Genomic DNA, 17,952 nt, shown 5'->3' with positions numbered 1-17,952 from the left:
TGCTGCTTGCTGCCTGTGGTGCTGTGGCTGCTTCCTCTTTGTGGCATTTCATCAAACACCTTCTGGGCAATTTTCAGGGGTCAAGTTCTTGGCCTCCTATGGTAGATTCTGGGTTTGCAGGGGTCAATTGACCCCTCTTGCCTCTATGTGGATCCGCCACTGCATACATACGCAAATATAGAACGAAAAATTGTCTGCTAATTTCGTTCTGGTTTCAAGAATCTATCCAAGTTGTAAACAAAAGGAGAAAGAGACCCTCAACTTACGTGATTAACACATTTTATTTAATATGACGAGTACAAAATAGAAAATACGTACATATAGGCGTACATAGACGAATGACACGCTACAAGAGTGATACATTGTAGAAAAACAGAAAATACGCATAGTCCACAAAATATTACAAGTACAGATTATGATCATTTATGAAGGCGATAGGAAGGAATAGCGAGTAGATGCTTGGCCCTTGATATCGTAAGACCAAACACCTCAGTCATGTCCAACTCTTCTGGCAACATGCTATCTGGAAGCTCCCAATCAAAACAATGCACAAGTTGTGCCAACACTATCTGGACCACAGTAAGGCCTAGATGCATTCCAGGGCAACGTCTTCGGCCAGAGCCGAATGGGATAAGCTCAAAGTGATTTCCTCTAACATCAATGTTGCTACCCTCAAATCTTTCTGGTATGAACTCCTCTGCATCTGTCCAAGCACTCGGGTCTCTCCCGATTGCCCACACGTTTATGATAACATGCGATTTTTTGGGTATGTGGTAGCCATTGACAGTGCAATCTTTAATGGCTGCATGAGGAAGCAACAATGGTACCACTGGATGTAGCCTCAAGGTTTCCTTCAATACCATGTTCAAGTACTCCAATTTCTCCAAGTCTGATTCCTCCACCATTCTGTCCAATCCAACAACATTTTCTAGCTCTTTTTGGACTTTATTCATCGCCTTCGGATGCCTCATGAACAAACTTGAATCAGAGAATTTAATGTGGGTGGTCAGTCCTCTGTTTCACACAAAGAAATCTTGGTTCATAGAAAATTTTATTTTCACCAAATTTCTGTGAGATACGGCTAAATCACCCTAAGGCTGGTTCATAGTCCAAAAGACACCAGATGCGTTGAATTTTCACTTTCCCTTGAGATCTTTTGTATTTTGAAATATGTGGGGGATTGTTGGAATTTGTGTAAGTATTTCAAAATACAAACAATTATTTTATTACTTATTTTATGTTGAACTTATATTTCCAGATTTTTGAGTGGTTTGATTACTTCTTTAAAACTGCAATTATTTTCTATATTTATAAAATCTATGACCTGATACTTTTATATTAATTGTTAGCGTTGTCGGTTTTGATATCTCCTCTTTGGTTTTAATTGAGTTATTACCGTTACTTTTTATATCAATTTATTTTATCATTTAAATAAGTTAAATGTATTTGGTTTACAATAGTTGGTGAAAGTTTTGATTCCAATCTTTATTGCGTGAGTTAATTGCTTAGTTGGGATCAAATTTTGTTCTTAACGTGCAAGTGTTTTATGTGGTTTAATTGCTTGGTTAAAAACCCAACGTTCACTTGGAGTTGGCAATCTCCAATATAATAAACCATTCGAGCTATGTGTTAAAGATGAGAAGAGAAATCAGATTGACAAATTTCTTCATTATTTTCTTCTCTGCGTTCTTGAGTTTGTGTTCCAATTTGTTTTCTTTTATCAAGGGAAAGATTCAAGTGTTCATCTGACCCAAGTATTGTGAGTGTACGCTTATGAGGGTCATAGGTTGTTGTATCCTGGAGTGTAGAGCGCCATACAACCTTGCTACACCGAGACATTGTCTCCGAGGGGCGAAATCTACTCTTAAGGACAGTGACTACACGCCTCAACCTAAAACTATTAAGTATCAATGGAGACCAACTTCTACATCCCAAAAGATAAGTATTTTACTGTAATTTTCATTGATTTTATTTAATCTACTCTATCAATGTAAATTACAATTTTCTAATAATGATTTCATATAATGTTTTGCAGGAAAAGTAGCATCCATAAAACAAATTATCCAACAATCTTAAGAGTAGATTTTCGGATGCTACTCAATTTATTTATATAACTAGAATTCCATCTGAGAACCTACTGAGTTTTATAAAATTGTAGTGGAGGCTTAAGAGTCTCAGACTTTAACCAATAGAACCTTTCAGAGGGGTGTCACAAGAATAATATTGGCATTGCTAGATAAGTGCTTTCATGTGTTTGGTTTGAGAACTGGGTTTTCAGGGAAGCTTGTCTCATGCATAGTATTATTTTGTTGACTCATCTAGTGATAAAATCGCATATACATTACTGATTTATGAATTTAGTTTCCAGCAGTACATTACTTTAATTTGCATATAGAATTTAAGGCTTTAATAATATATGTTACTGCTTATTGTCAATTTGTATCTCACCATATTTGTTTTAAAGCATATTTATTTCATGTCATTGGAATATGACGTTGAGATCTCTTCAATTGTTCATATTATTTACTTTGGTTTTACAAGAAATTAATGGGTTTTACTAAATGCCTTTTGATCAATGCATTTCGACCCATTAAACACTAATGTTTGGTAGTGGACTTGTTTTGATAGAGAGAAAACTATAGCGAAGTCTTGACAGTAGTCACATTGAGTCAATTGCCATGAAGTGTACATTGGAAAGACTCAAATAAAATGATAAATTTATATCACTGTAAGTGGCATTTAATTTTGAGTTTTGGTGTAAGGATTTTGGCCTTAAATCCTTTGAGGCTTATTGACCTATCAGGTACGTGAATGATGTAATTTTTATTTATGTGAGTCATTCAGTGGTTTCACTATCATATTTATAATGTTTATTAAGATGACTGAATGGGCATATTTTGAGGCCAACTGTCTCAATATATTTTGAGACTTTCCCTAATTTGTGGGGGTTTGAGAATTTCATTAATTTGTGGGGATCCGGATCCTCTGCTCTGATTTTCTCTGCCATGATCTGCTATACTTTTGTTCTCCATACGCCACATCATTAAAATTTAATCTAACGGATTTAAAAGTTGACACATCAAAAACTCAATTTACTCCTAATTAAAAAAGAATAAAAAAACTGCCAAAACATAGAGAATATTGAGAGTAGAAGTGGAAAGTGTAGAGAGAATGAGAGTTGTAGAATATTTTCTGATTTTTCACTTATGTTTCATTACTTATAATCAACACATATATATACAAGTTCCTAAGACATTAGTCAAGACCCCAAGTTAGGCAACCAACCAAGTTAGGCAACCAAACTAATTAGGCAACCAAACTAGTCAAGCCCCCCAAATATTGTAGGTGCCAAACATTAATTGACTACATAATTAACACATTAATTTACTACATAATTAACACATTAATTGACTAAACATTGTAGGTGCCAAACTAATCCTCATTAATTGACTATTGCTAACACTCCCCCTCAAGTTGGTGCATAGATATCATCAATGACCAACTTGCCAAAAGAGAGACTGTCGTTATTAATATTTCCGCATCAAGCTTCTTCTTAATAGAATGTCGATCCACTTCAACATGCCCCCTCACGTGGGACCACTACATGGTGGGCCACACGTGGAGCAAAGGCCACATCGAAGTTAATCATTTCGGTCTATCGGTGGCAACACCAAATCCAAGTGCAGCCAGTTGGTCGGTAGATCACATAAACCATGCGAACAAGGCAAAGGCAAAGCAAAGAACACAGAAACCCTGTGAACACGGCAAGGACACAGAAACCCTGTGAACACGGCAAGGTAAGGTAAAGGACACAGAAACCCTGTGAACACGGCAAAGGTAAGGTAAAGGACACAGAAACCCTGTGAACACGGCAAAGGTAAGGTCAACGGGCATAACCACATCGGAAACACACCGGTAAAGGCAAGAACATGGTAGAAGCAACAACAACACTGTCCTCAACAAGAGACAACAACACTGGCAGCAGCAAGAGCAACAATGGTACCAGCAAGAGCAATATAAGGCACTGGCACCAGCAAGACAAGGCAGGGCAGACAACTGTGGCAGTAGCAACAGCAGAGGCAACTTCTCTTCACTCCCCATCTCCCCCTGAAGAGAAGGGGTCGATGAAGCCATATGATCAGTGGTACTGGCACAAGTGAGAGAAATCTAAGACACTGGCACCAGCAAGAGCAATATAACTATCCCCAGCAACACTGTCCCCAACAACTCTCATAACAGGTAGGAGCAACAACACTGTTAACAGCAAAGGGACACAAAAGGCAGGAGCTGGCACCATCAAAGGATGGTGTAAGCAACAACAATACTAGCAGCGTCACAAATACTTCCATTATTGCAGACACAACTTCTCTTCACTCCTCCTCTCCCCCTGAAGAGAAGGGGTTGTCAGAACCATAAAAGCAGTGGCACTTGAGAAACAGAAGCTGACTGAAGCTCAGATGTAGAAGAATCAGTCATGGGAGATAGGTAACAGAATTGCAGCGGAATAGATGAGCAGCAGTGTCACTCCCCCTCAAATCCGACGACGTATGAGAGTCGAGATTTGGAGAAAGCAACACCGGTAATGACAATAAGGTTGCAGCACCCAAATAAAGTTGCATCTATCTCCCCCTCAAATCTGACACTGGTAGAGGGTCGAGATTTGGAAGAAGAGAAAATGAAATAATAGTAAAGAGACTCAAACATGTCAGTCTCGTGGCAGAAACAAATGCAAGGATAGGTGGAATGGAGATGGGCAGCCGACAACTGGAGAAAAGGAATAAAAGATAGAGAGGAGTCTGCAACAACCCAAAAAGAAAGAAGAAATAAAAATGAATGAAGGTGGATGACATGTGTATGCACACATAGAGAGAAAGGGACAAATATTGTATAGATAGGGTAGGTGATGTTGACAAGTGTAAGAGGTGTTGAAACGGAAGAGGCATATGGTGCAAAACAAGTCCAATAAAATAAAGGGAAAAGGAAGCCAAGTTATTGGCGGGAAAGAGAAGAGGTAGCAAAGAAAAGATTTTCATATATATATATATAAGAGAGCTCGTTAGAGCTTAAGAGATGATGCAAACACCAGAGTGGCTATGCAAAGGGAACAGCAGCAGTAGTGTAGCTCGGCATGACAGAGACAAGGCCGAGTAGGAAAAGGCTCAGCGAGCGGTGACGAGGCTCGCGGAGGAAAGGAAATGGCTCGGTGAGCGATGACGAGGCTCACGGAGGAAAGAGATCATGGTGATCAAGGAACGTACTGCCCATAGGAAACAAATTAGGCCATCGTGGCCAAGGGACTTATTGCCCATACAGATAAAAGAGAGGAAATTTAATGGAAACAAGAGAATTTACAGCAACATGAAAAAACGCCAACGACTCTCAATTTGATAGAGGATCTTAAGGATTAGCCATTAGGCTCTGATACCATGCCAAAACATAGAGAATATTGAGAGTAGAAGTGGAAAGTGTAGAGAGAATGAGAGTTGTAGAATATTTTCTGATTTTTCACTTATGTTTCATTACTTATAATCAACACATATATATACAAGTTCCTAAGACATTAGTCAAGACCCCAAGTTAGGCAACCAACCAAGTTAGGCAACCAAACTAATTAGGCAACCAAACTAGTCAAGCCCCCCAAATATTGTAGGTGCCAAACATTAATTGACTACATAATTAACACATTAATTTACTACATAATTAACACATTAATTGACTAAACATTGTAGGTGCCAAACTAATCCTCATTAATTGACTATTGCTAACAAAAACCCTAACACCCAACTAACTGTAGTTAACGTCCTAAACCCTCTTTTTTTTTTTTTTTCTTCTTCTTCTTCGTTCTGTCCTCCTCTTTTTTTTTTTCTTTTTTTTCTCCTTCTTGCTTCAGGTTCTGTGCTCCTCTCCTTCTTGCTTCAGGTTTTATCCTCTTCTCTTTATTCAATAGTTAACGTCCAAAGCTCTTTTTTTTTTCTTCTTCTTCTTCTTTGTTCTGTCCTCTTTTTTTTTTTTCCTCCTTCTTGCTTCAGGTTCTGTCCTCTTCTCCTTCTTGCTTTAGGTTTTGTCCTCTTCTCTTTATTTATGTTCATATTCATATTACTTAGTTTTGGTTAGTGTGAATATATTGGCAAGGCCTCAATGCAAATATGTGTGTAATTTGATTCTTTTTGTTTTTGTAGAGACCTGAAGAAGCCTCTGAGACAATTAGGCTGCTTCAACAAGGGGCCATAAAGGTTGGAATATCAACCTTTGTAAGAGTAATTTGTCTGCATTACTGATTAATTGTCATAATCATATGAAGACGTGAACTTAGGATTGGTTAGTGTGAATATATTAGCAAGGCTACTGTGAAGACGGGAACTTGATCCCATAAAGTAAGTAAGATTACTTTGCATGCTGTTCGTTTTCTTCCATGTTTACCAAGATATCATCTCGAGCCGCTGAGAGCGAAGAAACATATAAGTTTTCTGTTAGTCATTTGAATCAACTAAGCAAAACCATTGAAGACATGTTAAGTTCAAAAATGGATGGTCAAGTACATGATAAGGATGCCCAAGGGTCACCTTCCACCATAGTGACAGATGGTGCTAATGAGGCATGTTACTTGGATAGTGCAAAAGTTATCCAAGCAAAGGGATTAAAGAAGAGGGAAGCCTCCCGAGGAAGAAAAAGAATAAAAAGTTGTTTGGAGAAAAACATAGCTAAGAATAAAAAATCATCTAGTTCTCGTTCGTCACAGGTATGTTCTTCTTTTACATTCAAAGTTCAATTCCAATATAATAATTTTTTAAATTCATTTAGTTTTAAATTTGTATATTATGAACAGGTGCATCTCCAAATGCAACACATAAGAGATAATAACATATGTCATCCAGCTACACACCTTGTAAGTATCATTTATTTAATTTTTGTTTTCATATCATGTTTTAGTTTAAAATGTTATTGTAATACTGCATAGGCACAAGATCACGAGGCACCTAATACAATATCATGGATGCCTTACCAAGAACCCCAACATATTTTCCAACCATATAACCCTGCAAGTTTCCCTTTACAATTTCAAGACTTGCAAGTTTCAAATGACATTGTGCAGAGTCAGGTATATTAAGATTTATAATATCCTTTTTATAAGTCATGGTAAGTTTTTTATTTATTATAATCAATTTTCATAACTACTTTATATAGGCTATGAACTTGATGATCGATAAGCCACATACAGCTTCAAATGTTGATCAAACTGGAGATGGCATCTAGAATCATGGGTATGTTATGCTCTCAGTAATACCTTTATTATGAAATTTATTTGTATAATACTAACTAGTTTTTTCTTTGTTTTTTTATACAGGTCAATATATCAATAGGAATACTTGCCAAAGATACACAACTGTTCTTTCTTTTATTATTGATGTGTAATTTATGTTTGTCATTTATTTGATGGGAAGATTATAAACCTTGTCTTTTTAATGGAGATTATAAATACTTCTTCGATTCTATTTCCTACATCTTTTCTTTTCTCTTTAGCACTCTAGTTAGCTAGATGATGGCATGATGGTTTATGCAAGGAGAGAAAAAAAGGAGAAAATGACAACAAGAGATAAATAAATAATAAAAAAACAGAACATAAAGTGAATAAGAAGGAGGAAAAAAAAAAAAAGAACAGAACGTGAATAAGGAGAAGAGAAAAAAAAAAAAGCTGGAGGACAGAACGAAGCAAGAAGGAGAAAAAAGAAAAAGAAAAAAAGAGGATTTAGGACGTTAACTACAGTTAGTTGGGTGTTAGGGTTTTTTTATTCTTTTTTAATTAGGAGTAAATTGAGTTTTTGATGTGTCAACTTTTAAATCCGTTAGATTAAATTTTAATGATGTGGCGTATGGAGAACAAAAGTATAGCAGATCATGGCAGAGAAAATCAGAGCAGAGGATCCGGATCCATATTTTGAGGCCAACTATCTCAATATATTTTGAGACTTTCCCTAATTTGTGGGGGTTTGAGAATTTCATTAACTTGTGGGGTTGTTGTTTTGCAATCCTTTTGCTTTAGAAAATTATTTCTTGGTGGCCTATGTTAGAAACATAGAAGAAATGCGTTCTACATTGAAATAATTGAAAATGTGGGGGTTCTTTATTTTCATAACCTTGATATTACTGTCAATAATTAGTAAATGAGTACTAATGGCAAACATGTTGATATATGTGTGAAGTTTGCTTATATGATCACAATTCATTTATAAAGGAATATATATGTTGATGTATCATTATCAGGACTAATTCATTTTATCTTCATTTTGACATGATAAAATTGAGTTCGAGTTGTGATGGTCTTGGTATAAAATTTTGATGGAGATTTCTTACTGTCTTAAAGAGGTTCCTATTGAGAATCGAGAAGATAGTGACAACTTGGATATGCAATTATGATTTAGCCATTTGGAGTGCACAAAAAGGGAGTAAGAGTATCGTGAAATACCCAGTATTTATTAAATTTATTTAATGAATTAAGCATTATTCTGTTGTTCATAGCTTCAGCAGGTTTCATAGACTGTTGCAGACTCATGTTTGTGTACCAAAACATTTGAGAGGTTCTGCAGGTGCACTCAAAGCTTTATGGACCATCGAGACTCATATATGAGTACCAAAGCATTGAGAGGTACTCTTGATCATAAGATTTAATATATGATGGATTTTCGTTATACTTTAATGTATACCGATACATATGTAATCTCTATTTATATTGAGATGAAATCAACTAACCATTTGTGGTCAATGTCCTATAAAATATTTCTAATAGACATACATGATGAATTTGAGGCCAAGCAGCTTAAAACCTCTTGGCTATATCCCATGATGGAAGAGACAAACTTTCAAGTGTCTATTGTGAGAATCTAGTTTTGAGAGCCAGAGCTATGAATATATTCATTTGATATTATGTTATGTTGCAACTTTTTGAGATCAAGGTTATATCCCTAAATTGTGAGATATCAAAGTTTATTTTGGCCAATTCTTTGACAAAACCATAGTGACAAAGAAAATGGAAAACATCGAGGGGGATGGGACTTATGTCTATATCAACAGTCAACAGTGATGGTAACCCAACCTATGTGAATGGAGATCCCAGGAAGTAGGTTCATATGGGTAAGAACAAGTCACTGGGTGATTGGGCGTGCACTATCAATTTATATTCTTGAGAGTCCCTCCCTATGGTGTAGATAGTGCAATACTGCAACGTTGAGGTTGAACTTATGTTCTTAATGAATACCATAGCCCTTATGGGTGGTGTGCTTGATTGCAGTGCACACTTGATGGATTCACCTATATGAGTGTGGAAGTGGGGCCGCTTCCTATGAGAGTTTAGACATGCTCTCTAGAGCACTCATGAACATCCAGGTGGGCGCATGGCCTATTCGCGCCAACCCGCTTGAACAAACTTGAATCAGAGAATTTAATGTGGGTGGTCAGTCCTCTGTTTCACACAAAGAAATCTTGGTTCATAGAAAATTTTATTTTCACCAAATTTCTGTGAGATACGGCTAACTCACCCTAAGGCTGGTTCATAGTCCAAAAGACACCAGTTCTGATGCGTTGAATTTTCACTTTCCCTTGAGATCTTTTGTATTTTGAAATATGTGGGGGATTGTTGGAATTTGTGTAAGTATTTCAAAATACAAACAATTATTTTATTACTTATTTTATGTTGAACTTATATTTCCAGATTTTTGAGTGGTTTGATTACTTCTTTAAAACTGCAATTATTTTCTATATTTATAAAATCTATGACCTGATACTTTTATATTAATTGTTAGCGTTGTCGGTTTTGATATCTCCTCTTTGGTTTTAATTGAGTTATTACCGTTACTTTTTATATCAATTTATTTTATCATTTAAATAAGTTAAATGTATTTGGTTTACAATAGTTGGTGAAAGTTTTGATTCCAATCTTTATTGCGTGAGTTAATTGCTTAGTTGGGATCAAATTTTGTTCTTAACGTGCAAGTGTTTTATGTGGTTTAATTGCTTGGTTAAAAACCCAACGTTCACTTGGAGTTGGCAATCTCCAATATAATAAACCATTCGAGCTATGTGTTAAAGATGAGAAGAGAAATCAGATTGACAAATTTCTTCATTATTTTCTTCTCTGCGTTCTTGAGTTTGTGTTCCAATTTGTTTTCTTTTATCAAGGGAAAGATTCAAGTGTTCATCTGACCCAAGTATTGTGAGTGTACGCTTATGAGGGTCATAGGTTGTTGTATCCTGGAGTGTAGAGCGCCATACAACCTTGCTACACCGAGACATTGTCTCCGAGGGGCGAAATCAACTCTTAAGGACAGTGACTACACGCCTCAACCTAAAACTATTAAGTATCAATGGAGACCAACTTCTACATCCCAAAAGATAAGTATTTTACTGTAATTTTCATTGATTTTATTTAATCTACTCTATCAATGTAAATTACAATTTTCTAATAATGATTTCATATAATGTTTTGCAGGAAAAGTAGCATCCATAAAACAAATTATCCAACAATCCATGTACTTCTTCCCAAACACCATCCGGCAGCTCATGCCTACGCTGAGAGATGAGACCTTGTCACTCAGATCAACAGCAATACTTCCACTATTCGCAGCGGCACGAATAGCCTCAACACATAGAGCAACCTCTTCTATCCGCATGGACTTGAAGGAGTTGATTTTTTGGTTACTGAGCAACTCAAGGGTGCACATCTTTCGGGTGTCGCGCCAATATGGACCATATTCAGCAAAGCTCAAGCTCCTCTGCCCAAAAGAGATGTGCTTTGCACCTTCATGGGGTGGCCTGCTAGCAAACGCAAGGTCGTGTGTTTTGAGGAACAGCTCGGCAGCTTTTGGAGATGAGACAACAATGGTAGGCATAAGGCCTAAGCGCATGTACATGATGTCGCCGTATGTTTGGGCTAGTCGATGAAGGTCCTTGTTAGGGAACTCCCTTAGCAAGTGAAGTCTTCCAAAAATGGGAAACCCTCTTGGACCAGGAGGTAACGTCGTCTTCTTGTTCTTGCACCATGCTTGCAGGATAGCAAGGGCAAGCAACCCAATTGTTACCCAAATCCAAACCATTGTTCTTTGGATTTTTTTTGTTTTTTGTTTTTTTTGTGTGGGTCGAATGCTCTTTGGGATGATCTCAAATGGTTGAGCTATTTATAGCCGAGTGTGTTGAGCTATACGCCACTTTTGAATAGGTCTTACTTTGTTTCCTTGTGTAAAAAGAATGGGCTTGATTAAAAAAATGTAGCTGAGTGTGACTTAAATATTATTGTACGTGGGATTTTCAAAGGGATTGCTTTTTTTAGGAAAAGCATTGAAATTCTAGTGCCTCTTATCAATCCAGGCCTTGTAAATGCTTACGTCACAGGTCGAGACGTGAGTGTGACTGTCATCCATTATCTATAAAAAAAATTCTGGAAGACGTATATATGGAAATTACAACGTTGTTATGTCTATATACATAAACTAGATTGAAATTGCTTTGAAGTCATGTACCACATATGTGACTTCTTGGATGAAAAATAGATGAAATTTGAAAATTTTGTTGATAAAGGTTAAATTGGTTGTCTTAATGAGTTCGACGCTAAATTGATTGATTTGTTAGTTTTGGAAGTTAAATTCGATTAGGGTCATAATTCGGGGGATAAAACAGCTAAAAATTCAAGCTAACTTTATGAGAAACAGAATGAGGAAAATTGCAAAACCAAATACAAAATAGTTGATTATGTCCCAGATTGACTAATATATGCTACCATGTTTGCTTCTCATTATCTCTAATACTGTGATTGCATAAACCATGCTTCGTTGACAAGTTCACGTGAGGAGAGGCAACTCGAGTAAGACAATTTTCTTGGTTTATTCATGTCAGCAAGACTTGAGTAGGTGGCTAAATTCCACGGCACTGACTGAGTTATCAGCTCTTATCTTGTTCAGCAAAACTTCTCTAATTTGGTGGGCCATTGGAGCCAACCAAATTAGATTTGACCATCTTGTCTTGTTTCTGTATCTCCATTTGAAAGTTTTCTGTTTTTAATTTTTTTACAAATGAAAACAAAGAATATGAAAATTGAAAGAACGGACCCACAAATTTAACAGGTCGTGTTGTGCAGCCCCTCTCACTTTAAGTGACCAAACACAATTTATTTCTTTATCATCTTTTATTTTCCTCAGGTGAAGAAAACAAATGTATGGAGCTACAAGAGTGGTACATGCACCTTATGCTGTGCGAAGGCGATAGGAAGGGATAGCGAGTAGGTGCTTGGCCCTTGGAACCGTAAGGCCAAACTCCTCAGTCATGTCCAACTCATCTGGCAACATGTTATTCGGAAGTTCCCAATCAAAACAATGCACAAGTTGTGCCAGCACTAACTGGACCACAGTAAGGCCTAGCTGAATTCCAGGGCAACGCCTTCGCCCAGAGCCGAATGGGATAAGCTGAAAGTGATTTCCTCTAACATCAACGCTGCTACCCTCAAATCTTTCTGGTATGAACTTCTCTGCATCTGTCCAAGCATTCGGGTCTCTCCCGATTGCCCATGCGTTTATGAGGACCCTAGATTTTTTGGGTATGTGGTATCCATTGACAGTGCAATCTTCAATGGATGCATGAGGAACCAGTAATGGTGCTACTGGATGTAGCCTCAAGGTTTCCTTCACTACCATGTTCAAGCAGTCCAATTTCTCCAAGTCTGATTCCTCCACCATTTTGTCCAATCCAACAACATTTTCTAGCTCTTTTTGGACTTTCTTCATCGCTTTCGGATGCCTCATGAGTTCAGAGAGTGCCCACTCAATCGTTGTCGATGACGTGTCCATGGAGGCCACCAGCATGTCCTGCAAAAAAATTCACCATAGTTTACATGAAATAGTGTAGCACACATGACATAGATGATAAATTACATAAAGGATTTACATGTTAAATATATTTGAAGGTAATGTTCACTTAATAGCCAGAGATCATATATGACATATCAATTTCAAAGAAAAATCCTCCTAAATAATGATTCAGATTCACAATCTCAGACAATGACATGTTAAATTACCTAACATGAAACAATGTCCTTTTACTTTGAGCAATGCAAAAATAAAAGGACAAATAATTTTAAAAAATGATGCTAGGATTTGGTGTATATGTATACTCACCAATATTATAGCCTTGATATGGGGGCGTTCGATTCGGTATTCAGATTCTTCGGACCCCATGAAGCCCACCATAACATCAACAAAGTCCTTAGTTCTTTCTCCATCGTTAGGTTGAAGATGCTCCTCAATGATCTTCTCAAACAAGTTATCAAATGCCTTGTTAACAGACTTCATGCGTTTTGTGAACCCTTGGAGGTCAAGTGGAGCAATAAAAGGAATGTAATCACCCAAGTTAGGAGCAGATGCCAATTGGATACCCTCTCTGACCACAGCCTTGAAACCCCTCTCATCAAACTCCTCATCCCTGTACTTCTTCCCAAGCACCATCCGGCAGCTCATGTCCACGCTGAGAGACGAGACCTTGTCACTCAGATCAACAGCAACACCTCTATTATTCGAGGCCGCTCGAATAGACTCGACACAGAGAGAAACCTCTTCTCTCCTCATGGACTTGAAGGAGTTGATTTTGTGGTTGCTGAGCAACTCAATTGTGCACATCTTCCGGGTGTCGCGCCAATACACGCCATACTCAGAGAAGCTCAAGTTCCTTTGTCCGAAAGAGATGTGCTTTGAACCTTCATGTGGTGGCCTGCTAGCAAAAACAAGGTCGTGTGTTTTGAGGAACAGCTCGGCGGCTTCTGGAGATGAGATGACAATGGTAGGCATAAGGCCTAAGCGCATGTACATGATGTCTCCGTACTTTCGGGCTAGCCGATGAAGATCCTTGTTAGGAAACTCCCCTAGCAAGTGAAGGCTTCCAAAAATGGGGAACCCTCTTGGACCAGGAGGTAACCTCTTGTTCTTCCACCATGCTTGCAGGATATGAACAAGGGCAAGCAACCCAATTGTTGCCCAAATCCAAACCATTGCTAGCTCCTTGGGGATGATCTCAAATGGCTGAGCTAGGAGAGAGAGAGAGAGATCTCTCTTCTATAACTTTTGGAAAAGGTCTTACTTTTGTTTCTTTGTGTTCCTATACTTTTCTCCCCTTTATAGTAAAAGCTTAATCCTCTGAATGGACACATGTCTCTTGGTGCGCAAGTAAGACGATTTTCTTCGTTCTTTCATGTCAGCAAGAGTAGGCGGCATTTATTGTTCCACGGCAGTGAGTATAATTCTTTTCTTTATTTTTTCTTTACTTGTTGATCACCCTCCCTAGTCCCTTTTAGGTCCAATTGAAAACGTCACCACCTCTAAGTTTCGAAGAGTGGGCCAGTGGAGAGCCACTATATTAGAATAAATCTAGATCTCCAATTGAAAATTTTGTCTTGTTTCGTATGTTATCCCACCCACTGCTGAGAGATAGTGATTTTTATTTACATCTTTTGTGTAGGATGAATTTCAACATCAATGCTTGTTATATCTTGATAATTTTCTGAAAGGTCAATAATGTTAGCTCTCCTGTATGAGCAACTGTTTGGCTAAATAGCTGACGGGGCAAAGTTGCTGGTGTGTCAAGACTGTTGCGTTAACCATGTGTGTTAGTTTGTATTAGCTTTTGTAATAGTGACGTGTATCTTTCAGTTAGTTACGGAGAGCTAGCTTAATTACTAAGCAAAGCCCAAAGTATAAAGGTCTCTTGGTACTGTAATATTCAACAATTGAAAAAAGAAATCTCAGATACTATTCTCATTTTTCTCTCTCTGCTTTCTCGATTCTTCTTCTTCTTCTTCTTCTCAATTCTTCCTCAATCGTTAGCATGGTATTAGAGCCCTACGTGGCTCGTACCCTCTAATCCTGATGTGCTTCCACTGTTTTCAACTCTGATTTCCTGTTCTCTTTCTTTCCCCTTCTTCAATTTTACGCTCAATTCCTTTACTGTTCGTTGGATCAATTTTTTTGATTTCACGCTCAATTTCACGTCTTCTTCTTCCATTCCAAAACTCTCATCTTTCTTTTGAGTTGTTCGACAATTTCCTCTTCCAAGGTTTCTTTGACATTCTATTTTTCTGCATCAATGGCAACTTCGTCTCTCAAAATTGAAGGATTGCTAGGAATGGTCACTCTGAGTTTGATAGATGATAATTTCTTGAAATGGCAGTATCAGATTGAATATGTCCTGGAAGGTTATGATCTTTTCGGCCATTCGATGGATCTACCATTGCTCCCCTAAAATTTGCTATTTTGGATGAAGGAGTCACCTTGGAGGTTATTGCAACATATAAGGAGTGGCTTTGGGCTGATAAAACGTTATTGAGTTTTCTGATTGCAACACTCTCGGACAACATGATTGAAATGTTATCGGCAGTAAAACGACTCGTGATGCTTGGTTAAGCCTCTGTGATAGCTATGCCACAGTGTCTCGTGCTGGGATCAATCATCTCAAGACTGAGTTGTAGACGGCTCAAAAAGGTGTTGATTCAATCGATAAATTTCTCCTGCATCTTAAACATATCAAGGATCAGTTGTCCATTACTGGAGTTTCGATTTCGGATGATTATCTCATGATCGTAGCCCTCAATGGATTACCTTCTGAGTACGATATGATCAAGACATTTCTCATTGCTCGAGATACTTCCATTTCTTTCAAAGAGTTTCATACTCAGCTTTTAGTTGCTGAACAATCTGTTGAATCGCGCATTTTAGCTCTTCATACTCCTTTGGTGGTCATACTTCTTCTAGCTCTAGCAATACAGGCGTTGGTTACTTCCAACTCCCCTCGACTGCTCTTGTATCTCCTTTTGGTTTTCATACCAGTCTTTGCGGATTACCATTGTCCAATTGGTGATCCTATGACCAGGAATAGTTTAGGATTCGATATTACTATGATGGAAAGGTCTTGTGAATCTAACTTCTTTAGACTGCTTTCCATTCATATCTTTATCCATGTACTTGTTACTTTATGTACATTATGTATCTTAGAGTCATGCCCCTTTGATTATATTAATTATATTATATACTTAGAATATTCTATTTTTATATTGGCTTCTAGGGCATATATGGACACGTCATCAGTTAACATCTGACCAAACGGTCAACTTAAGGGAAGGCTTAAATTGGTCAAATTTGAAAACTGTAGAGTGTAAATTGATGAAAGGGCTAAGGTCAAAAGACCCCATGAAGGTTCGGGATCACTGTCAATATGGGCCCTCGAGTTTCAATTTCATCAATTTACACCTTATGGTTTTCAAATCTGACCAATTTCCGCTAAATTGACCATTTGGTTAGACGTTAATTGATTACGTGTCCACTGTGGGACCCACCAATTCCTATAAAAAAAATTAATGGATGAGCTCGAAGGAGTAGTAGTTGACAAAGTTGCGCTTTGGAGAGGAGGTGCAAGTGGCTGGATTCGTTAGAGAGGGGTTTTTTTAAAACAAAAAAGATTTTTTTTAATGTTATTTTATTATATTGTATAATTGATTTATTAAATATTTTAAGAAATTAGTGGGTCCTACAATAAGCACGTCATCAATTAACGTCTGACTAAACAGTCAACTTAACGAAAGACTTAAATTGGTCAGATTTGAAAACCATCAAGTGTAAATTGATAAAATTGAAACTTAGGAGCACATGTTGAGAACGACCCCAAACTTTTAGGGGGTCTTTTTAACATTAGCCCTAAAAATAATTTTTGGAAAGTTCAAAATTATAAGGGCCCAAATGAATATCACTTCAAATCTTTAACGATACAAGGGCCCACATTTGAAAATTATTAATTGGCTGTGGAATAAGAAATATGCAATTAATTAAACACTTCCTTCAAGAAAATGTTTAATTCTTCTAGTTTGATGATTTCTTTTTGTTATCAACCGTATGATGGTTTGCATTTGTTTTAGTTCGATTAAACTACTATATTTAAGCCAAAAAGAAAATATATGTGTAGAAAATCATCTTTCTTGTTAAATTATGATTTGTGTATAGAGAAATTAAGATCCAACACCTAGAATATTGTATGTGGGCTCTTCAAATCGGCCATACTTTTTGTAGGAAAATCACAAGCTTCTTGATCTACAACCATTCATAAAGTATCCTAAGGCACCATTTCAAATGAAGCATCAGAATTGAATCGTACATGCCAGCATGCAATAGCTAGCACAGACCTCAGCTGGTCCTATTCATTAATTCAATTCTCTTCTGGAAAGTTGTCTATAAAGACATTTGATTTGTTCATTGTGTAACTACATTCAGCAATACAGTATACTGCTAGACCAAGCTCAATATTAATTACAGCAAAAATTTATACAAGAAGTAGGCTTGCTAACCAAGCTCAATATTAATCACAAGTAGGTGGGTTGCAGCTGGTCTTGAGCTCCAAATCCTTGAGCCCCTAATCCTGGAGATTGCAGCAGCCTCCCAAAGTAGAGCCAAACTCATTAATTCAATCAACCTCATTAATGCAGCCGACCTACAGCTGGTCTAGCTAACATAAAAAGAAAAAGAAAAAAGAAAACAGAGAAAGGGAACTATTAAAAAGTAATACACATTTGTACTAGAATAATATAGAAATGTCTTGAATAATCTAGAAAAATCAAGAAAGATTGAGAGAAAGTAGAAGTTAGAAATATCTATTAACTATAACTAGATAAATCTAGAATCATGTGAAAAATTGTGGCTAAAAACAACTTTGGAAAAGTCAAACCAACTTTTCCAAAGTATGCTGCCGACATAGCACTCCTGTATAGGGAGCATTTTTGCTCACCACTTTAACTATAGGTGTACCCTCACCACCATCCTCAATGCTTGACACGTGTTCATAGACATAACCATAGTTAACTTTTGCTTTGTATTTATGGAATTATGATTATGTCTATGGACACGTGTCAAGCATTGAGGATAGTGGTGAGGATACACC

At 37.3% G+C, this 17,952-nt stretch overlaps 1 protein-coding gene and 2 pseudogenes across 1 annotated transcript; all 3 read right to left on the bottom strand.

Annotated features, from left to right (window-relative positions):
- Positions 1 to 419: 419 nt before the first annotated feature.
- Positions 420 to 953, bottom strand: LOC148294979 (cytochrome P450 71AU50 pseudogene; annotated as a pseudogene).
- Positions 954 to 10,433: 9,480 nt separating this feature from the next.
- LOC110767879 (cytochrome P450 71AU50 pseudogene) lies at positions 10,434 to 11,087 on the bottom strand (annotated as a pseudogene).
- A 1,053-nt stretch (positions 11,088 to 12,140) lies between these two features.
- LOC110767873 (cytochrome P450 71AU50) lies at positions 12,141 to 14,123 on the bottom strand. The gene is made up of 2 exons (XM_021971539.2): positions 13,158 to 14,123; positions 12,141 to 12,848 (listed from the first exon to the last, which is right to left on the bottom strand). The coding sequence occupies exons 1-2, from the start codon at positions 14,022 to 14,024 to the stop codon at positions 12,231 to 12,233; spliced, it is 1,485 nt and encodes a 494-aa protein (XP_021827231.2). The 5' UTR covers positions 14,025 to 14,123; the 3' UTR covers positions 12,141 to 12,230.
- Between the last annotated feature and the right edge of the window lie 3,829 nt (positions 14,124 to 17,952).

The sequence above is a fragment of the Prunus avium genome, chromosome 4 (assembly GCF_965620075.1).
Source record: "Prunus avium chromosome 4, drPruAviu1.hap1.1, whole genome shotgun sequence".
Taxonomy (NCBI): domain Eukaryota; kingdom Viridiplantae; phylum Streptophyta; class Magnoliopsida; order Rosales; family Rosaceae; genus Prunus; species Prunus avium.
This window is presented reverse-complemented; position numbering and strand designations above follow the sequence as displayed.